At 49.5% G+C, this 24,934-nt stretch overlaps 8 protein-coding genes across 8 annotated transcripts; 4 read left to right on the plus strand and 4 right to left on the minus strand.

Moving 5' to 3' along the window:
- The first annotated feature begins 92 nt into the window (after nucleotides 1-92).
- On the plus strand, nucleotides 93-1,636 carry BDR25DRAFT_307171 (uncharacterized protein). Its single transcript, XM_033690792.1, has 5 exons — nucleotides 93-291; nucleotides 347-390; nucleotides 449-618; nucleotides 677-1,257; nucleotides 1,309-1,636. The coding sequence occupies exons 1-5, from the start codon at nucleotides 151-153 to the stop codon at nucleotides 1,624-1,626; spliced, it is 1,254 nt and encodes a 417-aa protein (XP_033541279.1). The 5' UTR covers nucleotides 93-150; the 3' UTR covers nucleotides 1,627-1,636.
- A 2,419-nt stretch (nucleotides 1,637-4,055) lies between these two features.
- On the plus strand, nucleotides 4,056-4,970 carry BDR25DRAFT_346666 (uncharacterized protein). The gene has a single exon (XM_033694165.1). The coding sequence runs from the start codon at nucleotides 4,111-4,113 to the stop codon at nucleotides 4,957-4,959; it is 849 nt and encodes a 282-aa protein (XP_033541280.1). The 5' UTR covers nucleotides 4,056-4,110; the 3' UTR covers nucleotides 4,960-4,970.
- Nucleotides 4,971-6,007: 1,037 nt separating this feature from the next.
- Nucleotides 6,008-7,035, minus strand: BDR25DRAFT_242381 (uncharacterized protein; the record flags this gene model as incomplete). The annotated part of the gene is made up of 2 exons (XM_033685783.1): nucleotides 6,008-6,341; nucleotides 6,779-7,035. 2 exons carry the CDS (start codon nucleotides 7,033-7,035, stop codon nucleotides 6,008-6,010), a joined length of 591 nt encoding a protein of 196 aa, XP_033541281.1.
- Nucleotides 7,036-7,293: 258 nt separating this feature from the next.
- Nucleotides 7,294-10,207, plus strand: BDR25DRAFT_346668 (AP-2 complex subunit beta; the record flags this gene model as incomplete). Its single annotated transcript, XM_033694166.1, has 3 exons — nucleotides 7,294-7,627; nucleotides 7,984-9,038; nucleotides 9,118-10,207. Exons 1-3 carry the CDS (start codon nucleotides 7,589-7,591, stop codon nucleotides 10,205-10,207), a joined length of 2,184 nt encoding a protein of 727 aa, XP_033541282.1. The 5' UTR covers nucleotides 7,294-7,588.
- A 3,137-nt stretch (nucleotides 10,208-13,344) lies between these two features.
- On the minus strand, nucleotides 13,345-15,025 carry BDR25DRAFT_296669 (DUF1774-domain-containing protein). The gene is made up of 3 exons (XM_033688946.1): nucleotides 14,607-15,025; nucleotides 14,081-14,520; nucleotides 13,345-14,021 (listed from the first exon to the last, which is right to left on the minus strand). The coding sequence occupies exons 1-3, from the start codon at nucleotides 14,984-14,986 to the stop codon at nucleotides 13,831-13,833; spliced, it is 1,011 nt and encodes a 336-aa protein (XP_033541283.1). The 5' UTR covers nucleotides 14,987-15,025; the 3' UTR covers nucleotides 13,345-13,830.
- A 954-nt stretch (nucleotides 15,026-15,979) lies between these two features.
- BDR25DRAFT_242350 (Arginase/deacetylase) lies at nucleotides 15,980-19,204 on the minus strand (the record flags this gene model as incomplete). Its single annotated transcript, XM_033685780.1, has 1 exon — nucleotides 15,980-19,204. The coding sequence occupies one exon, from the start codon at nucleotides 19,202-19,204 to the stop codon at nucleotides 15,980-15,982; it is 3,225 nt and encodes a 1,074-aa protein (XP_033541284.1).
- A 672-nt stretch (nucleotides 19,205-19,876) lies between these two features.
- On the plus strand, nucleotides 19,877-20,967 carry BDR25DRAFT_361509 (uncharacterized protein; the record flags this gene model as incomplete). Its single annotated transcript, XM_033696427.1, has 8 exons — nucleotides 19,877-19,965; nucleotides 19,994-20,072; nucleotides 20,120-20,196; nucleotides 20,309-20,434; nucleotides 20,494-20,504; nucleotides 20,545-20,579; nucleotides 20,660-20,923; nucleotides 20,956-20,967. 8 exons carry the CDS (start codon nucleotides 19,877-19,879, stop codon nucleotides 20,965-20,967), a joined length of 693 nt encoding a protein of 230 aa, XP_033541285.1.
- A 242-nt stretch (nucleotides 20,968-21,209) lies between these two features.
- BDR25DRAFT_96328 (uncharacterized protein) lies at nucleotides 21,210-22,492 on the minus strand. The gene has a single exon (XM_033699311.1). It carries the CDS (start codon nucleotides 22,270-22,272, stop codon nucleotides 21,451-21,453), a length of 822 nt encoding a protein of 273 aa, XP_033541286.1. The 5' UTR covers nucleotides 22,273-22,492; the 3' UTR covers nucleotides 21,210-21,450.
- Nucleotides 22,493-24,934: the final 2,442 nt, after the last annotated feature.

Genomic DNA, 24,934 nt, shown 5'->3' on the forward strand with positions numbered 1-24,934 from the left:
TCGCCCCACTCATGCTGCGCCCCCGCGACAGCCTCAACTCCGACACATAGCAACTATAGAACTGGTCCTCTCCATACCTCTTCAACTCATCACTTATATGTAGAAGCCCCCCAGCCTCACAGTAGGTCAGGCTCAAGCATCGGCGCCGAGATGAAAGGCTCGGAAGAGCCAGCTCACTTGGGAGGATTTACCAACGTCCAAGTTTGGGAAGATAGCTTCGAGGGTCAAATATATCACCACGTGGAGGACCTTGGTGAGGAGGATATTCCACCTGTCTGCAGGAGGGCTACGGTATTTATTAGCCAGCCTTTGCTCCTGATCAACGTATTCATGGACTTCCTATCAGGACGGCTCGAATTCGAATGATCGATATAGATGGAGATTGAACCTGTGCGCAAACCCCAGCCAGCTTCAAGCTGTGATATATCTAACCATTTGCGCATCATAGCTTACTTTCGTCGCATCATCGCAAACGAATGGGTGCGCCATTTTCAGAGGATGCGATGGAAGCCTTGCAATACTTTTGGCGTATACCCAAACGACATGCTAGAGCCGTTTTACATATCAGTGGCAGTGCTTTGACGTTCGCTCCTCTATACGGGAACCCAGACTGGAGCGGTAAGATTGGTTTTCGTAATAAATCCGTATGGACTGTGTATATCTGATCATATTCTAGGCTTCTTGCTCCGCGGATCACGGAGCTGGAATTGGTCGTACGGTGTTGTGATATCGCATGATAAGAAGGCCCTCACTACCTACGGGATTTGTATTGGACTGAGTGTGGAGGAGACAAGCCAACTACTGGACTACATCATCAATGCCAAACATCTCGCCAAAAGTCGCCTCTTCGTTCCAATCGCTCTAGCGGACCTTAGCCTCGAAGTATCCCAAAATTTTAATCAAGGTCATCGTAAAAATCTGGGCGATATACAGGCTTGCTTGGGTAATGACGTATATCTGAGCAGTCACGGATCGAAGTCGCAGCCCGATATCGATTTAGGGGAGGCTAGTAGGAAGCTCACCGGTGTGACTTGCTCAAGTGCCGCTGTGACAGCATTAGTAACTGGGCACCTGAATATTGTGGGTTTCCTTCAAGAGCAGGTTTCAAAGGAGCAATACAGAGGGGAGAGTCTCCACCCAGGCACAATTGACTCTCTTGAACTTGAAGAGAGACTGGCGTTTGTCCATCAATGTCTACTCGTTGAGAAGAGAACGAACGTCTACATCAAAGAAGCAATCCAGGCGCAAGTCCAAGCTGTATGACTTCTCCTTTCCCTCATCCAATTTTCCACATTTAACATTCCTTAGGTGTACAGTCTTATCGGCCAGAAGGAAAATGAACTGAACCTTATGTATGGTTCAGATATGCGGACGATTGCAATCGTCACGCTTATTTTCCTTCCAGGAACCTTCGTGGCGACGCTTTTCAGTGCGAGTTTTTGGAATTTCGGGCCTTCAAATACCGGCCCGATTGTCTCGAAATGGGTCTGGTTGTATTGGGTAATCACAGGTCTTTTGACCGTTACGGTATTTGTTGCATGGAGAGGTAAGTGGTTGAAGTCAATGCGGTGGCCATTTACCATTAGGAAAATGGAAACATTGATAGTAAAAGAGGTGACAGATTGATGTAACTTAGCAGAAAGAAAATGACTGATAATACATGAAGAGTTGTCCACGGGCAGCATCAGCAGTTCAAGGTGTTTGCCAAGATAAGGGACCGCTTTATGGATTGCCTATCAATAATCATGCGTGCACTTTAGAGCGCGAGTGATTCAAAGCCAAGAGAAGAGACTTAGCTGTAAATGTTTCCAGGATGACACCTTGCACCACTGAAGTTGATTAACATGGGATTAGGTGACTTAGGCCGAGCCGCATTTGGCCTTACTATTACCTCGGTACATTACCAACCTGAGGAACGTAGTAGACTTTCTCTTTGCTGTTGTGCTCGGCCGAAATCTGCATAATAGTTTGATTTGAAGGACAGAAATTACATCCTCTTATAAACCTAGCTGATTCTAGCAGGAGACCTAGCAGGGAAACCTTATACTGTTCATATGCCTTGATACGTTATAACACGCTACCAACAGCAGGCGCCTATATTTTTTAGTAACCCATTCAGTAATCTTTTGAGAAATCTTGTGAGTACTTATTGTAAGAAGTTGCTGTTTCCATATATAGCTTTTTTTCTCCCCTCCACCCATCAAGCATAAACGCTAATAATCTTTAGCTAGTCCGCGTCAGCATCGGAGGAACCGGCTCCTACTCCCTCAAATACGTTCCCTACTTTGAACATCTAATCTTCTTCTACGCAACATACATCTGTCTTTTGCGCAACCACCTCCTCGCTACAGCACGCACATCGCGAACGGAGTCCGACACTAAGCACAAGACCCTGGATTGGTACCTAATAACAAACGCATATGCCATTGATTCAAGACCTGTACCCTAGCTCCTAGTTCAGCATTCATGCAGTCTGTCGAACCGCGAACATGTGCTCCAAGAACTAGACACTGGTAATTCCAGAGTGAACCACCCCAGAGTTCCGCTCGTAGGCATGAACTCCGTCTTAGCAACGTTGGCTATTCCTACTGTTAAGACGATGTCAATTCCAGTGAATTACGTGAAGAATGAAAATTTCTTCTGTACTTTTAGTCGCATCCATTTTGCGGCCTGCGTTGTGGCGTAAATTAATCGGAGGTACTGTCTTAAGACAGATTTGAATATGTTGGATAACTTCCGCCGGGATATATTTAATTTCAGATACGGGATTAAGGGAAGCAAGGACAGGCCTATTGTTAGAATATGGTAGCATCACGAAGGGGATTGAAGAGCAAGGGTGCGAGAAAAGAGTCGCGGATAATGTTTTGAGAGAATTGGACAATCGGAGATGGAAAACGCGATAGAAGGTCGGGGACTGGTCGTTGAGGTTCAGGATAATGCCGTAGCGAGAGAGGGGTTACGGCATGGACGTATATAAATATCCTCACTTAGATTCCGAATTCTTGTCTTGCGCACACAGAAAGATGGCATGGCAACTGACGCGCTCACTGGTCACAGACTCATAGATATGGCCCGCCTCAACACCGCCCCTCTGTGTTCAACAATTCTCGATGTCAGGCCTGTTCTGAAAAGATCTTAGTAAGGGGAAGAGCAAAACAGAGCGATGAAAGAAATCTAGGATAGAACAGCGCCACCGACGAGGCTTTCCCCGGCAACTTCAGATATCGGAGAAGCCTCTGAGTCTGACCAAGCTTAGTGCAGCATGGCTCCAGTTCGAGGCCCGAAACCCGGGCAACTTCTTGTCGTGGATAGAGATGCGCTGCCATTCTTCATGTTTCGCGTTTTCATCGCGATACGGCGTGGTTCGGACTTCCTAAGGCGTCATAGACTGATGTGTCTGATCTTCAATGCGAGAATTTGATGCTAGGATCCTCACAACGGTAGTATACTGGTAGCAGGACTACTAGGGGTAATTTTTATTGGTCTTGGAAGTTTCTCAGAGTATACCACATACGTGGAAGACCAGGCAGTTCGCTACGAGTTCCGGCTACTCACGTATAACGTCGCCGGATACAACAGAAGTGTTTCGACATTGTAGCGAGGAGGTTGCGCATAGAAGCTTATTGGAGGAAATAGGTCGATTTTATCTTCATCTGTATATCTAGGGTAAGGGACGCAGAGAAGGGTTGGAAGTTTTCCTGACTGAGATTTGGGCCGAGCTTGGGGAAGTCGCGAAGAAGGTGCGTCATGGTGAGGGGCTGGGATTAGATAAAGGAGGTGTTCGCAAAGGCGGAGGGAAATACGAAACTTCGGACGAGGGACTGGAAGACATAACATTGCGGAATGAGGTAGTCTGGCTGCAGCTCTGGAAATAATCACTACGGACGTCAGAAGTTGTAACGCGGGAAGAGTAACGGAATCACAACGAAGGAATTCGTTCGTTCCTTTGCTGCCTAAGCCAGGGCAGTGAATGTGAAGTTGATGTGAATACCGTAACCGCACGCTTTTCTCCAGCGTAAAATCCCCAACTCCTAAACGCCTTGACAACTTCCCTCGCCGTTTCTAAACAGAAATCTCCCCCACAAGCAACCCTACATTGGCAGCAGCAAAATGTCCAAAAACCTAGAAACCGCCTCAAAAAAATACGCTCAACTGAACATCCCGCAAAACCCAAGCCATCGACTTCCTCTCTGTCTCCCAAGAACCAGCCTAACGCTACCCACAACCCACTCCACTCTTCGCTCCCAGCTTGTCGTGATCAAAACCCGCCTTTACAAAGACGAAGTCGCATTCTTAGAGGCGATCCGTTCTAACATACACATTTCCGGATCTGAGAGAATCGGAGGGATGCTTATCGACAAGGGAGACGAAATCGCGCCAGCAAGGTACTCATGGGCTGCTCTCGAACCCGTATTTGGTCAAGATCTCTTCACTTTATCAACCCGCCGCAAGGTGCGGACATTCCCGGCATCGCTCGTCGCGCACATCTTCATCGAAGTGCTGGAGGCAATCCGCTGGTTGCACGGTCTGAACCCGAAGGGGATATTTCACGGAGATATTGGAAATCCTGCGAATATTATGTTGGAAATGTTTCCCCGTGCAGGGGGATTGCGGGTCCTGGGGTTGCCGAATGTGGTTATGGTAGATTTTGGTGCTGGAGGCTGGTGTGAGGATATGGATGGTGCGGTTTGCTATGATGCAACTGAGTTTCGGGGGCTTATGGCGTGTCTAGCTAATGATACAGGGGACAGATTTTTGCACGGGATTGTCGAGTCCTATGCCTGTTCTCCAGATCCTTCGCCTGATGAGATTTGGCTAAGGTGGCAAGAGGAGGCGACGAAACGGAGAGGTGATGGTCCGTTCGTTGTTCCAGAGGGCTTGCTTGTGGAGCTCGGGAAACTGGTTGTGAGCGACGAGGCGATGGAGGCAGCAGTGGAGGAGGCCATTACTATTGACTAGGTGTCGGTAGAGGAACCGTGACTGAAGAACTTGGTGCTATTAGGAGCGGCCGTCGGCGAGGAACACCATAGGAAGAGCCGCGCGAGAAGTAATAATCCTCCTTCCATCATGCCCATCATGCACATATCAAAGCCTCACCCGCCACGGATGCCACAGCGCCCAGCCATTCTGCCGTAAGAAGCCAACGTGACCAGCATCAGCATATCAGGGGACGGGAATAGGAGGAGTTCCATCCGTTTAACCGTTTGCTAGGGTTAGACAGGTTGTTCAGAGGGTATACCAAGATCCGTCCCAAATCATTTATTAGACCATTGCTATGTTCCGTGGGAGGTGCTAGTTGTGGTAATGTTGAATGCAGCTGGAAGCAGATTGCTGGAGCTTGTATTCATTGCGAGGGTTGAAGGTTGGAGCAATGGAATCAGCGGGCGATACAATGTGGATGCTCCAAGTTGTATTGGAAGTTAGTTTGGCGCAAGTCCCCCAGAACAGTGACGGGCCCCCGCTGCGTGGAAGTTAGTTTGCCACAAGTCCCCCAGAATAGTGACGGGCCCCCGCTGGGGAACCGGCTCGAGGTTGCGCTTCTTGATCACAAAATCATGAAGGAGGCTGGCAACACCGGGGCTGTCGAGGGTTTCCAGAAAACGGAAGGAAGCTTTGAGTGGCGCGGTTATGGCACCAATAGGGAGCCGAGGCTCCGAGGAAGGCGAATGGATTAGACGGTTTGCCGCCGCGGATGAAAGACACGATTCCGGGGGTGTGTTCTTTTTAAGGAGTCGATAGCGGCTCTAATGCAGCATCGTATAGAGTTGGGGAAATGAAAGCTGCCTCGTGGTTCTTAGTGAGTAGGTAGATCCTGAACGTTTTCCTAATTGGTCTACGGGGCCTGGTGGCATGGTTCAGAAAAAGCACACACTGGAAGCTGCGAGAAGCTGGTTGGACGTGAAGGACAAGCATATACGGAGCGCTGGGCGGGCCCTCCGGCCTCATGTAATTCGACCTCATGAAATTAGTCCTCCCAATATCGCGCCTCCACCAGCTGACCACCACCTCAAAGCCATTGCCTGGGCACCGCTCTCTCTGACCACGTCCTCTCCCCCTCCCAAGCTAACCAATCCGATCTCGTGGTCGGCAGCAAACCCATCTGATTAACCTTCCAAATTCCCAGCCCTAACATTAGCATATTCATCAGCACATATACAATCTTGACACCAATAAGTCGACCGGAGGTGCCGGGGGTCTCAAAGGGAGCGAAGACGCGTTGTAGGGACAACACGGCGATAACGGGGGTTTTGAAGAGCGTGAAGACCATGAAGATGGAGAAGATCTGGAGCGTGTTGCCGGTCATGTACATGCCTAAATAGAGATGCGAGTTAGCGCAAAGTCTGTGGTCGGGGGTGAGGATGGGGCGACGGAGAGTGTGGGTCTCGGGGTGCGGAGGTGTGGGAGAGGGCGTGGGTGTGAGTGTGAGTGTAGGTGTAGGTGTGGATTTCAGTATGAGTGTGGGTGTGGGTGTCGGTGTGAGTGTAGGTGTAGGTGTAGGCGTGAGTGTAGGTGTAGGTGTAGGCGTAAGTGTAGGTGTAGGTATAGGCGTGAGTATAGGTGTAGGTGTAGGCGTAAGTGTAGGGGTAGGTATGGGTGTGAGAGAGGGTGTAGGTGTGAGTGTAGATGTAGGTGTAGGTGTAGGTGTAGGTGTAGGTGTAGGTGTAGGTGTAGGTGTAGGTGTAGGTGTAGGTGTAGGTGTAGGTGTAGGTGTAGGTGTAGGTGTAGGTGTAGGTGTAGGTGTTGGTGTGGGTGTGGGTGTGTGTGGGTGTGTTTGGACGTGCCAATTGCGTTCATGGGGAGCTGCTTTGCTGGAGCAATGGCGAGTTCCCATGCCTTTTTCATTTTTAGCGTGTCCATCTCCTCTGTTGTTGGGGCCTTTCGGACTGCCGTCTTGGATGACTGTGACCGTTGCTTCGAGCTAAGGGCAGCCGTGTAGCCTGGGGGATCTGGTATGGATAGGTTTTTGGGCTTGGAGGCCGGCGTCGAGTTGAGATCGATAACCCATTGTGGCGGCGGCGGAGGCAGCGCGGACATTATCGCCGTGTATGTAGGCCAAAAATGAAGCTGATTTCAAAGAGAGGGCGTCACACAGGAGGGTTGACGGTTGCGGGGGTGGAGGGTGGAAGGTTGCGGCGGAGGTGGGAGATGTTTTGTCGCCGTGTTTCACTGTCCTGGCTGGTCCGCTCCGCAAAAAACGTGGGAGTGCTGAGCCGCTGCACAGGCTTGGCGCAACGCACGCTCCTCATCCGTGACGACTCCGGTCTGTTCTCCAAAAACATCTGTTGACTCCATCGCCAGTGCCGTTTCACTCATCTGAACCCTCTTCACTTTCTGCCCTTGACTCTCACATAATGCGCATTGGCACGTACATCGAGTGAGCGCTGGTCGGTCCAATCAACTTGCGCACAGCCTCGCCGCTGCCGTAAAGGAGGGGGGGCGGCTAAGACGACGAAGAGAGGCGAGCTGCCTGCTGCCCAGCTGCTGCTGCTGCTGCTGCTGCTGCTGCTGCTGCTGCTTGATTGTGTCACCACCAGGCACATGCACATCGCCCGCCCTGCGGAAGGACACGAGACACGAATAGCCCGCCATGAGCGCAGGCGGCCAGGATGCGAAGCTCTTCGCTCGAGTACGTCCCCTCTACCTCCCCTCTTCCCCCCCGTCCCATATCTCTGCACGCCTTACACCATCGCCCTCCCGGACCCCAACCTGCACGCCTACATTCTTCCAGCCTCCATTCTGCCCGCCTTCATTCTTCCCACCTCCATTCTTCCCCCCCTTCCCCCCCTCCCCTACATTCCTACCCTTCCCCGTATCTATCCCCTTTGGCTACAACATTGTGACTGCCATCCCACACCTCACCTCTCCTGCCCCTCCTCTGCCCCTCACCTGCCCCTCACCTGCCCCTCCCCCTACCATGTCGCCGCCATGTTCCTTCCCTACGCTTTCGACAGCGCCCGCTTACCATATCTCCCTTCCCCACAGGGCAAAGTAGCAGAGCTGCGGCTGGAACTTAACAGCGGTGGGAAGAAGGATAAGAATTTCGCCGCCAAGAAGACGGCCTTGAAGAAGATCGTCGCCAACATGACCATGAGCAATAACGACATGGTCGCCCTGTTCCCCGACATCGTCGGCTGCATGCACATTCCCAGTCTGGAGATCAAGAAGATGTGCTTCTTGTATCTGGTCAACTATGCCAGGATAAAACCCGACATTGCCCTCAAGGCCCTGCCCATCATCCAGGAGGACATGCATGATAATAACCCCCTCGTCCGCGCCCTCGCTCTCCGCACCATGTCCTACATCCACGTGAGAGAGTACGTCGAAGCCACCGTCCCACACCTCAAAAACCTCCTCCGTGACAACGATCCCTATGTCCGCAAGACGGCCGCCTTCTGCGTGGCAAAGTTGTATGACCACGACCGGCACTTGGTCGAGTCGTCGGATCTGATCGACAAGCTGAACGGCATGCTGAGGGACGAGAACCCCACCGTTGTCTCCAGCGCCTTGGCCGGCCTGATGGACATCTGGGAACGGAGCGAGAACATCAAACTGACCATTGACTATGCCAGCGCATCGAAGATCGTGTCCATCCTCCCCGATTGCTCTGAATGGGGTCAGACGTACATCCTGGAAGCCATGATGAACTACGTCCCACAGGACTCCTCCGAAGCTGCCCTTCTTGCCGAGCGCATATCCCCTCGGCTCTCGCACTCGAATTCTGCCGTGGTGCTCACTTGCATCCGTGTGATATTATACCTCATGAACTATATTTCCGATCAGAAAGTGATCACCTCGCTTTGTAATAAGCTCTCCCCGCCACTCGTCACCCTTCTATCGAAAGGCCCGGAGATCCAGTATCTAGCACTTCGAAACGCGTTACTCATCCTCCAACGGCGGCCTGAGGTCCTGCGGAACGACATCCGTGTTTTCTTCTGCAAATATAACGACCCAATCTACGTCAAAGTTACCAAGCTCGAGCTCATCTTCATGCTCGCTACAGAAAAAAATATCAAAGAAGTCCTGACTGAACTCGCAGAGTAAGTGTATTTTTGCCCTCCCATGTTTTACGCCCCCCCCTCCCCCCTCTCTGTCCCCCCACATCCTAACCTCTCACAGATATGCCACCGAAATCGACGTCGACTTCGTCCGCAAATCTGTCCGCGCCATCGGCAAACTCGCCATAAAAATCCCGCCCTCATCCCAACTGTGCATCTCCACGCTCCTGACCCTCGTCTCCACAAAAGTCTCTTACATCGTGCAAGAAGCCACTGTCGTGATCCGAAACATTTTCCGCAAATATCCAAACCAGTATGAATCTATCATCTCCACGCTGTGCGAAAACCTCGACTCCCTCGACGAGCCTGAAGCCAAAGCCGCGATGATTTGGGTTATAGGGCAGTATGCGGATAGGATTGAGGATAGCGATGTGCTATTGGACGATTTTTTGGACGGGTTTAAGGAGGAGACGCATGAGGTGCAATTAGCGTTGTTGACGGCGACGGTGAAGTTGTTTATTCAGCGGCCAACTCGTGGTTCCTCTCTCGTCCCAAAAGTTCTCAAATGGGCAACCGAAGAAACAGATAACCCCGACCTCCGTGATCGGGGGTACATGTACTGGCGGCTCCTGTCCTCCGCACCCGAGGACGCGAAGCGTATCGTTATGGGCGATAAACCGGCCATCACGGCTGAGGAAAGCGAGAAACTTGATCCCGGGACGTTGGAGGAAATGTGTTTGAATGTGGGTACGTTGGCGACGGTGTATTTGAAACCGGTGAATCAGGTGTTTAGGTCCGCGAGACAGAGGAGGTTGCAAGACAGCCCTGCACTGCAGAAAGCGGGGCTGCCGACGGTTGTGGCGGCGAAGGTTGCGAGAGATCGCGCAGTTGCGGAACGGGCGAGGCTAGATACCACTACCTCGAATATGCATCCGACGAACGGGCATGGTGGCAGTACGCTCGCACCGACAAACGGTAATGGCAGCGGTAATGGAACTGCGAACTCTAGTTCCAATAACCTGGCTGCGGCGGTTAATGAAGCAGACCTTTATTTCGCGGGGGTCGGCCGGCAGAGTACATTCGGTGGTAGTCCCATCGTAGGAAGTGATGCAGGGAATGTGGGCGGTGGGTGGGTGGTAAATCAGAACTCGGCACAGCAAGCGGTGCTAAGTCCGGGGGGTGCAGATGGGGGCGGCGATTTGTTGCTGTAGTGAGAGGGGGGAGGTGGAGGTGGAATGAGATAGCTCATGGGTCATAGAAGATGAGAGCTAGGATTGTAATACGTTAAGTGTTGATATTTTCATGTGAGGTATTGCCGTAGCTGTGGCTAATTATTCGAGAATCTAGCATGTGGAATATAATGGAATAGGCTTGACTAGTAAAGCTTTGTTGTCGTTGCACAAAGTCTTGTTCTAGACTTTTGTTGCTATAGCTAGGCCTTTCCGCGCTTGTCTCAAATGCATTCGAGCGAGCGTTCGAAGAGCTTCGACCCCATTTCAACTTTACTCCAGGTAGAGGGCTCAGCTGGTTTGCTGTATATGTGTGCAGCAGCACGTAGCTGTATATCTACTCATAGAAAAACTCAGTTATTAATGTACTGTCGATTAATTTAACATACTAATAACCGTCAAGCAGTGTGACCAACCGCTAGCACGCCTAAAAGTACAGTGCTGCAGTACACTAATTTTGCTCACGCACGTACGTACAGGACATCTACTTAGTATACTATACTGTATATGAGACTGCTGTACTGTTTACAGCAGTTATACAGGATTTCAGGTAATTTCACGCGCTGATTATTGTTGCTAGGGCAGGTTTCTAAGGCCCAGGAGTCTTGTGTTCAGAAATTAATGCAGAGAATGGTATTCGTGCTTACTTTGTTAGCAATCTCCTAACAAATTCAACAACCATGCCATCTCCCTTGTCCTCTTGCCCATCATGATATCCCAATTCCTATCCCAATCAACGAGGCAATATTTCCAGCGTGTTGCCGCCTAGCAGGCTTCATCCAGCTTATCTACACCGTCCCTGCGTGGGGCAACTCTTTCAAAGCGTATGCGAGATACCTGGGCTAGGGAGCGCATAAATAATGCTTTCTATTGTGTTAGAATTCTCTTTGAGATTAACTGGGATAATATATAGTGTTCTGGCGTTAAATTAACCGCCGAGCAGCTGGGATATTGGCTATCACGGCTTCCTAATCTGGTATGGTCTCTAGCTTTAGCTTAAATACCTCATAATACTTCAGTTACTGTATACGAACTGTACACCTACGTCACCTCCTCCGTACAGTGAGTTAGTAACAGCCGACTACTCCGTAACTGTACTATACAGCCTTAAAGCACTCCTAGCTATCGGTTGGACACACTGCTGTCAAGTCTGCAGTCGTCGTACTAGGCATCGAGGTCAGTAGAGTAGTATAGTATCCCAACACCTTTTTTTTTTTTAGCTGAACGGAATCATAGTATATCTAGGTGAGGAGATGCTACCACTCATCCTTCTTGATAGACACCAAGCACTTGTGCACGGGGTATGGGCGAGTAGCGGGAACGAAGTGTCAGGACGATGTTTGTACTTCTCGGCTTTCTCCCATTATAGTTTCAGGAACAAGTGTAGGTAGCATCTAGTCCTATTTTTCTCCCCAACTCCTCCAGTAATGAAACTGTTGTATTGGTTTCGGCTCGCGATTTCTCTCTTTCGTGTTTTCTGGGATTAATACTCAAGGCATTGGTCTAAATATATTGGTTCTGCTTTTCAAGCCTTGTTTGCATAGAGCAGCGCGTAATTTCGTTCGAACATGAACATGGCAGCTTTCGGTGGAATTGATAAGCCAGTATTGTCCAAGGGACACCACTCATAGGATAATGCTTTGTATGATTGTTTACTTTGGTTAATATGGAGAAGACAATGGTATGTGGAATCGTCGCTAGAACCTCGCCCAGTACAATGATACGGATTGCAGTCGGAAGTTCCAGGGACGGAATCTTAAAGAAATTTCGTAGTCCTGTACCTGCTAGCAAGGCTGAGCAAGCTAAGACCCCTTTAAACCTGTCATGGAGCTCACCGCCGCGCTTCTAGATTGGATTGTTGGCATAACGGCCTCGTCGACATCTGTATTCCCGTCCTGAGTGCTCTTTTGCTTCCGCTACTTCGGCGGCCAACTGCCATAGAAAATACGGGCGTAGCAAGTATGGCGATCCTCGTCTAAGTATAGCACTATTGATAATCAATAATGGATGTGATGGCGATGGCGGTTGCTGACCTCAGTCTAGTTCGCGCGCCGGCAGGGCTAGCGATCGTCTTCATGGCAGGGATTACCCATCATCGTCATGATCTATTCGCGATTGACTGAGGCTCTGCGAGCGCACTGATACAGGCGCTGACAGTGCGCGCGGATCCCCTGCGTGCGATTTGCCTGCACGTCAAGAACATGCGGGAGGCTGTTTGGCAGTGCTCCATGCCAGGGATTCCGGAACCGATTGCTATCTTCATCTCTAAGCTTTCAAGACCCCACATAGTTTCTCTGACGCCTAAATAGCCTCTACAGTGTGTTCATGAAGAAAGCAATGAAATGTGCGCTGTTTGCTCGCTTTCCACACGCAGTATTCCAGGAGCTAGATACTAGCTCCATTTGCGAACTCGCGAGGAACTGTCTAGTTTCCGACGCCTCCTCTATTCCTACCCCTACGTACGTGCGTATCTTTGCTCCCCGGCCCTTTCGTATAGTCGGCATCTTGTCATGTCACGAGTTAAGGCAAGATGTAGGTATTCTTCGTGCGATCGCTAGCCGGAATAGACGAGGACAGTAAAGTTAGCGCATACCCATCAGTTTCCAACATCTTCTTTAGGGTAGAACTTACTCTATCTTACGATATCGTGCCCTATATGAAGTAACATCAGATTTCTTAGCGAGTACAACAAGAGTAGAGGTGAGAGGTGAAGGGTGAAGGGTCTCCCGCTAATCTCAAGCATTCGGTTAAGCGCCGCAAGGAGGACTGACTAAATGTCGCTAACTACTTCCCGAGAACTTGAAAGGGCTCCTTTAAGCGGCTGCAGAGAGTTGAAAAAAAACCATTGGAGAGACTTTCTCCTAGCTTTTATTCTCTTTTGCCCTCTGGTAAATTCCTTATAATACAGGCAACTTACTCCGGCTCTATAGACGTCCTGTTGAATTTGTGAATGACAGTAAACCGCGAGAGCTAAAAAGAATTCTAAACGGCAATTTCGTCGAGCTAGCAAGCGTCTAGAAAGTTTATTATCTTTCTAAAGTATTGCCCACGTGGCGAGTGCAGGTTTTGAGAAATACAACTTATCCAATCTTTTTAAAGCTTGTGCAGTGAATACTAAACAGGGAAATGGCACCCAATGTTGTGAGCGCGAAGGCATCAAGAATATGTCTAAGACATACTCTTCCTGTTCTAAACGCATTACTTGAACAGCGCGGGAAGCTGAAAGGCAATATGATGGTGGAGTGGATAGTAACAGGAAAACAACCAACGCCGAAATTATAAAGCTAGCAAGCATCGAAACATCCTCATTCGAAAGATATTTCCTAACCCACAATAACAGGTCCAATGAAAGGAAAACCCATCCCATTTGTAAAAGGCTATGTAGGGTATCTTTGCAGTTGCATCCCCTTGTGTGCTAATTTGTGAACCGAGCCCAAACTTGAACAGAAACCATTCTGTTGCACATTACGAAAACCGTTAAAAAGATCTTCTTAACCCAATCCCCCTCTCTTACCTCTCTTACCTCTCTTCCCCATCTCTTTCACCAGCTCCCTCCACCATCACCCTCCATCATATCACCCCTATCTCCCCCCCGAAAAAACCACCTACTCATTAGCTAACAACGGAGCCCTCTCTCGATCCTCACTGACAATCTCCCCGCGGGCAAAAGGATCACGACCTAGGAGTCCCGGGACCCCGACAGCAAGTGACAGCACGAACAAAATGCCCATGATGATGAATGCGAAAATCCATTGGAACGCGATGACCTTGGTTAGGAATTGGGTTACGCCGATTGCTGGGATAGTTAGTGCTACTCTGCCCATAGGACGGGAAAGAGGGGAGAGAGGGGATTACCAGCTGCAAGGATAGACAGTTCAAAGCCCATGGTATAGTCTTTGAATGCGACGAGGAAGAAAACACCGTATGCGAGAATCCCCCAGATGAAGATGTTTGCGACAATGCGCGCAGGCAGATTATGAGCATCTACCATAACCGCACCGCACCAGTAGAGCGCGACGAAGTTCCATGCCAGCGGGCCACTCACAGTTGAGATGTGAATGATGCGAGGCGTAGCACTGTGGCGGAAATAGGCAAATGAGAGGTTGAAGAAATTGATGATGAGAAGGAGTTCGGCGAGCCAGAAGTACGAGCGTACCCAGAGGTGGATGAAACCAAAGAGGAGGAGGTTGTTGACGATGAAGTGTGAGCCTACATTAGCGGCGGCGGCTATGTAGACATTGTTGGAGGAGTAGAGGTGCCAGGAGTAGGCGAGTTGCAGGATGAAGAGTATGAGCCTTGAGGCGTGTGGTTAGCGGCTCAGATGCTCTAAACTTCTCACAGTTCACAAGCAGGTGGTGACGTGGAAGTTGAATGATCTTACCAATAGACGCTGACAATAATGGCATTCATAGCAAAAGGACTCGGATGCGCATGATTCTGACCCCAGATCGTTCTCCGTTCATACTTCCCCTCATGCGGAGCATTGAAGGTGTAGTAGAAGGACGTGACGACGATGATGAGCCAAGTCACAGCGGTAGTGATCTTGTACGCGAGGATGGATTTGCGGGAGAACTCATCATGGCGACTGAAGGGGTTGACTACAGTGCTCTCGTTATCCGTGGGATTGTTCTCGGAACCAGAAGTAGACACGCTTGGGGTGAGGTTTGGAGAGTTGGAACTAGAGAAGAGCTCGTAAGGAAAATAGTACCTACGGCGGTTGATGCCTCGCTGGGCACTGTCTGCGGCTCCGTTCTCCGGCATGAGTTCGAACGATTGGGGTAGATTTTTGATAGCTGTGTGAACGGGTGGGGTTAGTTTTCTGAGAGTTGTACGAACGCGTGGAGAGAAGAGGAGTGGAGAAAGGAAAAGGAAGGCAGAGAGTAAGATGAACAAGAGACTGTTTGTTTAGTGGTATGGCGCTAGCACGGCTTTGTAGTCAGGTCATTGAAACCACGTAAAGGCAGGTACGTCATTCTAGCACTGCTTGGCATCTGGTGCCCAAGTCCAAGCTTCCCCGCACTTTCTTTTCCCCTGCACACCACCACCACGCCGCATGACATGCCACACCGACATTCACTGGTCCACGGCTCGCTACAAGAGGGTACCTTGTGACAGTTTTCGAGCGGGGCATGCCGCGTCGAGCATCAAAGAGAGCGTGTGTTCCCGCACCAGGCGCCCGGAAAAGCGAGACCAATTGAGCAATTGAGCAATTAATCAAAGAGGGTCCCGGGGAAGTGACATGACATTCGATTCCAAGGCCAAAACTCCGAAACACTGCAATAACCCTGTTCCCGCATGCAAGCACACAACATTACACAAGCGGGTATCTCTAGCAAATGTCCGCACCCACAGGATCCCGTCCCTTGCCGGGGAGGGAAAACAGCTAAAGAGCGAATGAAAACAGGGAAAAGACAGAATTATAGAACAATGATGGGCAACTGAATCGTGGCCATCGAAGATCACACATTGCCATGCCAGGAGCTGGGCGAGGGCAAGACATCCAAAATCCCACGAACGCCAGAAAAAGCACTGTACTCGCCCAGTATCCTCGGCCAATCACAAACCCTGGAGCCTAGCACGAACAACATCACCCACTTCATTCTTCCCTGCTGCGCCATCCCGGCCACAAGCACGGAAACGCAAGCGTTGTGTTTCAGGAAGAAACCCGCGCATTGAATTGATAGATGCTCGTCTTCCGTTGATGAAGTCCCTAGACGAAGCTGGCAGACACGAACTCGCCCTGCAGTGAAAAATCTATCGTGCAGGTGTCTCGGGCACCTCCCAAATATCCATCTCCTTCTCTCCTTCCCTGCTCTTGATCGTATCACCTGTATTATGTTGACTCATTGGCACTGACGCAACATTCGGGTTCGGCGCAAATGGGATTGCCCCGTTGGCTGTAAATACGGGCAAGTCTTGCCGTTTGCTAGGCGTCATTGGTGGTGCTGCAGGAGCTGCAGTTGTGGGGAGCGCGGCATCTGTGTTCGGAGGCAGCCATTGCAGTGGTGCCTGAGGCTCGATTTTGTTCGCCTGATTGGTATTCAGTGAAGAGGATACACTGAATGTGTGTGCGCCATAGTTGACGAATTGCGCAACGTTTGACGGTGGCGGTGGTGGAGGTGTATCGGGGCGAGGCGGAGAGGTCGTCATGGGCAATGGGTCGACAGTCGTGAAGGACGACTTGGGCAGTTGGTCTGGGGAAATGTCCATCTCTGCCAGCTCCGTTGGAGGATTGATTACTTCGCCGGACGTTCGTGTGTCGGCCGCTGCGACAGGAATCATGCTCTTGACTTGCTGTGGCTGCAGAGGCTGCCGTTGCTCGAGGGGAGGTGTTACCGTCTGGTCGATCTTTGGTGGCTCGGGCAAGATGGCTCCGTTCGTGGAAATGGGCTCTGGTGCGGGCTCAACTGGCGACGGGGGCTTGGGTGACTTGGTTGACCGTCCTGGAGCTCTCTTTGCTGCAGTCGTCTTTGTGGTGGCTGACTTAGTCGTCGTCTTCGTGGTGCGTGCTGCAGCTGGTTTTCGAGTATTTGTCTTTGCGGCAGCCTTCCTCGCCGCCTCAAGAGCCTTCAGTCTCTCCCTTGCCTCGTACTCTTCCTTTGATGGAAGCTTCAAGGTGATGCGCTTCAGGCCTGAAGTAAGTTGATCCATGTCATTCTCCTTCTCCTTGATGGAAGCCGTCTTGCTCAGATAGTTCGAAGGCACGCGTGGTACAGGAGGTTCGTTCTTTGGCGCGCGAGCTGCGGTGGAAGTAGTTCCTCTCGCCTTTTTCACTTGTACTCCATTGGTTGATGCACCTGGGGCTGGTGTAATGCTCTTCCGTCCTGGTGCAACGCTGGGTGCACGACTGGCGCTCCTATCACCATTGACGGATCCGATACTCGATGCAATGCTCATACGGCGCGACACCGCCCGGGTGGCTGCAGGAGGTTCTGCCACAGGAAAGTCTGCAATCGTCTTCCGTCTGTTAGCCCTCGATGTCACACGCGCAGCTGCCTTGTCGTCGTCTGAGTCTGGGTCAGCATAAGATGTAGTTAGCTTCCTGCCTCGCAGTTGCCTTCCAGATGGGTCGACTCGGCTTGAAGCAGGGACTGGAGCTGGCTTTTCCTTCTTGACTTTCGGTTCCGTGAGGTCTTCCAGCTTCCAGCTTCGAGTTTGTCGGTCAGTTGGGATCAACAGCTTACTCAAAGCGTGAGCTGCTGTGGCCCAATCGACATCTGGTGGAGGTGGCGATGGGGCTCGAGAGGGACTGGCCGATATATATTTACCAGACACGCTACGATGAAGCTTGGCTGGATCGACGACCTTCGCGGTGAAGGATTGGGTTGGGGACGAATAAGTTTGGGTAGGGCCTGTTCGTGGCTTCTTTGGCGCGACGATTGGTGGTGGGTTAACCAGGCGTTCGAGCTCGATCAAACTCGAATCATGCCACCAGCGAGGATCATATGTGACTGGGGTCTGTTCGGCCTCTGCTGACGGGATGGGGATATCCTCCTCGGCCAGACTCAATCCTCCAAAACGACGGCGCATATCTTGCGCTAGCCCGTTCGAAGGCATGGTGTTGGAAAACACTTGACCATCGCAAAGACCGCTCAAGTGGCTGAGAACACCACTCGTCAAAGCTCGGTCACTATAGCCTCCTTCGAGGACAGAGATGACCCTGCCCTCTACACCTGTGTCGACTTCTTCGGCGATCCGTACGACGTCTCTGGTGAATCGAGCATAGAATTCGGTGGGGACATTAACGCCATGTCTCTGCATGCCTGAGCTCTCCCATTCACTCGCGTCGAATCCGGCAGAGAGGAAAATGGCGCCTTTTGGCGGTGGGTGGTTGGTAGAAGTTCGCAGACGATGGGTGTGGACCTTCAGATATTTCCGCGCCTTCTCGAGCAGAGCCAGATACTTGTCTTCGTAGATTCTCCAAAAGTCATCCATATCTTTCCATCCGTCTAGATGAATGTTCCATATTGACTGGCCGTGTGCATTGTCGATGCAAAGACTTGCCGATTGGATTTTTTCGTCATCGCCCCATTCGCACGGGAAAGAATTGATGTCATGCAAGCTGAAGTATCCAATGGAAAATTTCTTCGAGTTTGGCGTGTTCTTCGGCATGTTTTGAACCTTCTTGTTTCGGCCCCAGGCAATAGACTGCGAGCCGTCTCCATGGTGCAAGTCGAAGTCGATGATAGCTGCGTGCGTCAGCCCGTACTGCGTGAAGGCATGCTCAATGCCGACGTGTACGTTGTTAACCCAGCAGAATCCAGATGGAAAGTCGGCAGAGCAGTGGTGGCCAGGGGGTCGGACGGAGACAAATGCGCGAGATGGTCCACTTCCAATTGCGGTACCTTGGAATACTGCGTCAACGGCATCCAGAACGCCACCCAGAGCGCCCTGAAGTGCATTAAGCGACTCCCCGCAGAGGTACAGATCTCCTTCGTGGAAAGCTTCCTTGGGTGGATGGCCTGGTAGTCTCAGCCCCTCCCTAGCCAACTCTTTCCCAGTGGATGCCAGTTTCTTCTCGGCATTCATACACATAGTCTTCAGTTCTTCCATCCACTTAACGCCGTGTACGTTGGTGACTACGGGTGATGTGATATCTACTGTTCGGGAGGTCTTGCGAATCTTGAACGGAATTTGGTCCGAGGGGTTTCGGTAAGGGTGAGGAGGGTTACTTCCTCCAGCATGGCGTTCTCCAAGCCGCACATAGGCGGTAGATATGCCCAACACGCTGGCCAGTATGCGCTCGGGCCGCTCAACAATCAAATTCAAAGTGCCCTTTGGCGCCTTGGACCTCGAAAAACGGTGTCCATAGCATTGGTCATGCACAATGACTATCGTTCCAGCTGTCACTGCACCTGCCATGCCTTCGTGAAGGCCAAGTTCCTTCCTGAAGTAGTCGTCGGCCACATCGCAGGCTCGGAGCGGGGGTTTCTCCTCGATCTCAGGCAAGACGGGTTTAGCTCCGATGGGCGACGGCATGTTCGGATTGAAGGACGATCGACGTGAAATTGGTGCTCGCGGTGTTCCTGGCATATCGCCTCGCAGCGATGAGCTCGAGGACTTTCTTGCTAGCGCGGGGGAAGCAGATCTGTTGAGGCTAGCAACACTGGAGCTTCGGCGCAGCGAGCTAGACGGGTAACCGGGCGAGGAGGGCAGCCGTTGAAGGTCAGAGGCATATCGAGGCGAGTTCAGACTCGGTGATTGCGGTAGTGGCGTGTTGGCAGCCGTGTGGAGTGAAAGTCGCTTCAGGGAATTGCTAAGGAGGTGCGCGTCATTGTTTGTTGACGGTCGCGGAGATCTTGTTGCACCGTCACTGGATCCTAACGCAGAATATGAATGGTTCTGCATTGCGGCGGTGAGTATGCGCTCGGCGGCGCGTGTGTCGTCTGCGATGTGTGTATGTGATGGATTAGAGGGCGTGGAAAAAAAAGAGCTTAGTTGCAATGACGCCGGAATGTGTTGCACGCGGCAACCCCCAAACAAGTTCAGGCCAGCCAAGCCCCCAAGCGAGAGCGCGGGGACCTTCGAATCGACGATGGCACGGATGCATGCATACATGGTAGGGCTGACAGTCCTTTTTCCCGTCGTGCGGGAACTAGTGAATGCTGCTATCCTAAACTGGTGCCTTCCTTACTAACCGTGGAGGTTTCGATGCGCAAGGGTTACTTTGAATTATTTTGTATCTGTGAGCTCGAGGGTTCCACGATGGTCTGCCCAATTACTATAAACTTGTGCTTGGCGTCCCACCTAGCTCTCTTGACCCCTGAGTCCACAATACATGACTTCTCTCATAACTCATGCCCACTACAAGGCTACAATATCAAATGCCCTTGTGCATCACCCTTTGGTCAACTAGAAGAGTGTACTAAAAAAAAGGGGGGGGGCGCTGTTCAGAAGAGAACCAACTTTCAGCATGTTAACACCAATACTAGAAAAATATGGTCTACTATGCAACAAATATTGGCATACTCGTAAAGTTCTTTAAAATCTAGCAAGGGGTTTTGTAGATTGAATGCGCTCAAGCAGTGCTCCGTAATATGCAATAAAATGCTGTAGTATAAAAGAAGCTCCACCTCTTCCAAGCTGCGCTCTTTGTAACATCTCGTCCAACCCCCACTACAGATTCCAAATGCCATTCTTCTCTACATCAACATATTATTTCCTCATAGCGTTACGTAGTTCGGGGTTTCTCAAAGCTTATTCGCCTAGGTTCCCTACACCTTCTATCTTGACTAGAACGACATAGCTCCTCACCGAACTCGCCGCAGAAGCATAAGTAGTAATGACGAGAGGCCCCTTAGAAGCCCATGATGCCTAAGCTCATGACTACGTCCTCGCTTCTGGGTTGAGGCTTGTCGCACTAGTAGTTATACGCTTCAACCCGTGAATATGTATGCTGACGTTCTTGCCAGACATCGAATCTCCTTGCCGTAGTTCTTATTTCACCAGCTTGTCTTTACTATCATACTTCTCCTCTATTTCCATCGTACCAACTCTACGAGTTTCACATCGTGTGTCACCTTGTTCCCACACCTCCCCCTCTTTCCCTCTTTCCTCCATGTCTCCTCCTGCGCTATCCAGCCATCATACAGCGGTAGGGACCCCTATGAAGCAGTCCGACAGCTGATGTTCTTGCTACTCTTCGTACGGAATGCTTTGACGTCCCCACTGCGATGTCAAATCAGTTTACATAGATTGGTCCAGCACTAGTGTGGCTGTCTATCCCATAGCACTTGAAGTGATCGCCTGTCTAGACATTAGAAAGGTTAAAAGAGATGTTTCCTTTGCACGAGGTGGGCTTTAGATGAACGAGGCTAGAGAACTTGTTACCGATGCCGCGCAGGTGGGAGAAGGTCGTGCTGTGAAATCTGGATTTGGAGGGACGGCATGTCGACTGAGGCCGCGCGGATTTGATGTTCGATTGGGTACATGCAATTGACTTCGGTGACTGAGAAATACCAGTCGATTTGCGTCGACAGATGTGGTTGCGACTTGCGAATTCGAGCAGTGCTTGAGCAAGGGGGTTCACTATATTTTCGGGATGGCCAATGACCGACACAGCTCTAGTGAATGATGAGCGACGATGTAAGCTTGTACTCATTCAAGTACTCGATGTCGCACGTATATTTTCCCTCTTATATATGTCTTTCTGCTGTGCTCGGCCGGAGGCTGACCTTTACCACTTGCAACACTCGTTCTACCCTGCAAACCAGCCTCATGTCCATTTACCTGCGAAACCTGGAGGAGCTTTCCCAGCTGACGCCCTCAATAATGTAATGGGTCCTGTCCTCCCAACTCAGAGTGAATTGACGCGATCGCAACCCGATTCTACTCCTCCATGGCTTGCTGAAGAACCACTCCAGGCCCATTAAAAAAAGGACCCTGTGGTGGGTCCCCTGCCACGGCACCATGTGGCCTTCCCATCTTATGGCGAGTCGTCTCGTATTGAAGAAGTTGCGGCAAGGAGGAAGCGGTAGGGGGTTAGAGTAAATCTTCCGGCCTAGTCGAGTCATAGTCGGATCTCGAGCCCAGACAAGCGAGAGAACCTGGCTGAAGAGTTCATAAACCGGAACGTGTCCACTGTGAATGAGCGGCGCCCCGTCATCGTGAATGGTAAGTGTTAGCTTCTCCGTGAAGATCCGGAAGAGTGGCGATACGTAATCCGGAATATATGTGGCGACCTGCTCCTTGTATGCGGGCTGAAAAACTGCGCGGGGAATTGCGACGACTAATTCTTGTACTTTTCCATCTTCTATAGTAGCCGAGACTTGGAGTGGGTGTTTGGGAAATTCTTCTTCCCAATGCGCTTTGACGAGCCCAATGATCGGCTGAGAGGGCATGGACTCCATCTCTTTCTTAACCTGACGGCAGCAGAGGAGAAGGTGATCCCAGGTCGACAGAGGCTTCTCGTCGGGCTCGTTGACTAGAGACGAAGCAAAGACGTACATATATATCTCGTTTCGGATCTCTAAAGGAAGGTTGAGCAAGCGGGACTTCCTTTGCGGCGTAGGACGGGGATTCAAGCCGAATAGTCGGATCAGAATCATCTTGACGACGATTTGCAGTCAGGAACACCTCCGGTTTTATTTTATTTAATCGTGGCGCTTCGCATGCAAACACTAGACGGCTAGACTAGATGTGAGCTTAGGAATTTCTTGATTGACTCCGCTGCAGGCTGTGAGTCTGATTTCGTCGTATGTTCTGCGTATTTAGAACTACGTGAGTAGTGCACAAGAAACCCGAATCACTACGAAAGGCTAAAGAGAGAAAACCATAAGACTTGGGCTTCACAAACGGAGGGATAGGGTGGTGACTGATCTGGATGATGCCTAATGCACGGGCCACATTGTGGAGAGACATCCATGGATGGTAGGGCGCGCTAACATCGTGGTACAACCTTAGCAGCCACGATGTTATTGGACATGGTGATCCGCGCTCAGTAGCAGGACCTGTAGCGCAACAACGAACAGAATTTGGAGCAATTGACAACAGCGAGCGGACTTGCTCCATTTCAGCTTCTGACTAGATTTGTTTACTCCTTGTCGCTTATCCGCAAAATTAATCCTTTTACTTCCTAGCGGTTTCTGTTAAAATATAATAATAAGGTGTATAGAATTTGCCAGGATGTCGATCGTAGCGAAACGAAAAAAAAAAACTATTTTCTTCAAGACACAAATTAGCATTATTCTCCTCTTCCCCAGCCCTTATTCTAGGATATTTAATGCATGAGGGTAAACTTACGAAGGTTGTACAGAAGGAGCTAAAACCTCAAGCATCTATTGTAGCTAACTGCCTCAAGCATATGAGAGACATGATGTGGATGCTAACGCTAATATTGCAGATTTAAGTTAATTAGTGGACGAATGGATCATACTATGCCAAAACAAAAACTCTAAAACACTATAAAGAAAAGCTAAACTTGTCTATTATAATAGTGTGCTATAGTCCTTCTAGAATTTCTATTAGTTGCAGTAACCTGTATAGTGTAAGGACGGAGCTCTGTACCACTACGCTAATACAACTAAAAAGGTGCGAATAATCAACCAACGTTGATTGTTGCGTACAGAATAGTATATATACCCGTCGCACGTAAGCGCCATCTCGGCCTTACATATAGTAGGTGTCTTAATAGCTTGTTCCTGTAGCAATCTGCGCATTCTCCTTGTAACAATTCTCATGAATCGTTCCATCTCAGGTCGCTCGGAACCTATCTAAAGGGTCCCTGTATTGGCCCCAACCCTAACTTAACCCTGTCCCCTGCAGTTACCTCTATTCTCTTAAGTATTTAGTCACACCTCTTCCCTTAGCTAGCTTAGTAGTTTTCTAATATCCTTTTATACAAGGCCTATAGGTGTTAATAAAATTCCTAGGTTATTAAGTCCCCACGCACTTCTATATGCCTCTAAGTAGATTCCTACTGCATTTAGACCCATTGTCTTGCCTGCGCTGTTACACTTCTATAACTTCTGTTGTAATTGTTCTATCTTTTTTAATGCTATATAAGTGTTGTAGCCTTTTGTTACAATCCTTGCTTTGGGAAGCACTCGGGTCTATAATATTCCTACGGGGAAAGTAGGTCGGATGGTAGGGGCCAATTGGTAGGGTGTACAGTCCTACTTATGGGCTAATGGGCTACTGGAGGGAGGTAGAGTGACCGGATCGTGGTTTGCCCTGTATGCGGCAGTATAGTGGCCAGGTTAAACAGTTCTGTTAAACAGGATTAGAGGTATATATAGTGCAAGATATATAAATAGTATTATAGCTTTTTAAAAAGCTAAATGCTACTTAGTCTATGTAAGAAATAAACTAAATGTTAAACACACCTTTCTAAAAGGCTGTTTATTACAAAACTATATACATATACAAAAGGTGCTAAGATAAGTTAGGGTAAGCTTCTTAAGCTAAGTATGCTGCTAACTTACCTTAACTTGCTTAACTCTAGGGATTTACGTCCTTTCCTTTTATTAGATAGCGCACTCTTCTATTATTATAAGCATTAGTGCTGCCTTTGTATCCTCTAATTAGTCTATAAGCAAACCCTGCTCTAACCTGGCTAAATTATAGAGCACTGCTAGTGGAGTTACGCTGGTCTAACTATAGATTGTAACACGCTGCCCCTCCTCCCTAGCAGCGTCCTCGCCGCTCTGCTTACATAACTGTGTTAGTAAGGGTTTGTTTATAAAGTAGGCGTCTGCCTACTAAAAAGCATTTTTAGCATTTACTTTTTTTATGCTAAATAGCTTATTAGTCTTATTTATTTTATTATTTTTATGTTGCCCTTTGTTTTAATCCTTTTTATTAAATAAAAATAAAACTTTATAGTGCTTACTAGTTATTAGAGTTATTTTATGTACTAACTCTGTTATTAGACAAATGCATTAAGTGTGTAAGAAAAAATAATAGATGTAACACTTTTATATCTAACACTATGTAAGAGTGCTTAGAGAGAGAGAGAGAAAAGCTTTTTTAGTCTACTAAGGCTTTATAGGCCTAGGACTGCGTCTTATTAGATAAATAGCTAGTTTATAACTAAAAATAGCTTTATTTATAGAAGAAGATGCTAGTAGTAAGAGATAAAAAGTGTTCTAAATAAGATTATATTTAAAAGTTACTAGACTTGCTAGAGGCCTATTACACTAAGTATCTAAAAAGGGACCTTTTTTTTTTAGATAAAATAAAAGCCTTTAAGGCTAAAGTAGAGAGTTGTCC

This window comes from Lindgomyces ingoldianus (assembly GCF_010093535.1).
Source record: "Lindgomyces ingoldianus strain ATCC 200398 unplaced genomic scaffold BDR25scaffold_45, whole genome shotgun sequence".
Lineage (NCBI taxonomy): Eukaryota > Fungi > Ascomycota > Dothideomycetes > Pleosporales > Lindgomycetaceae > Lindgomyces > Lindgomyces ingoldianus.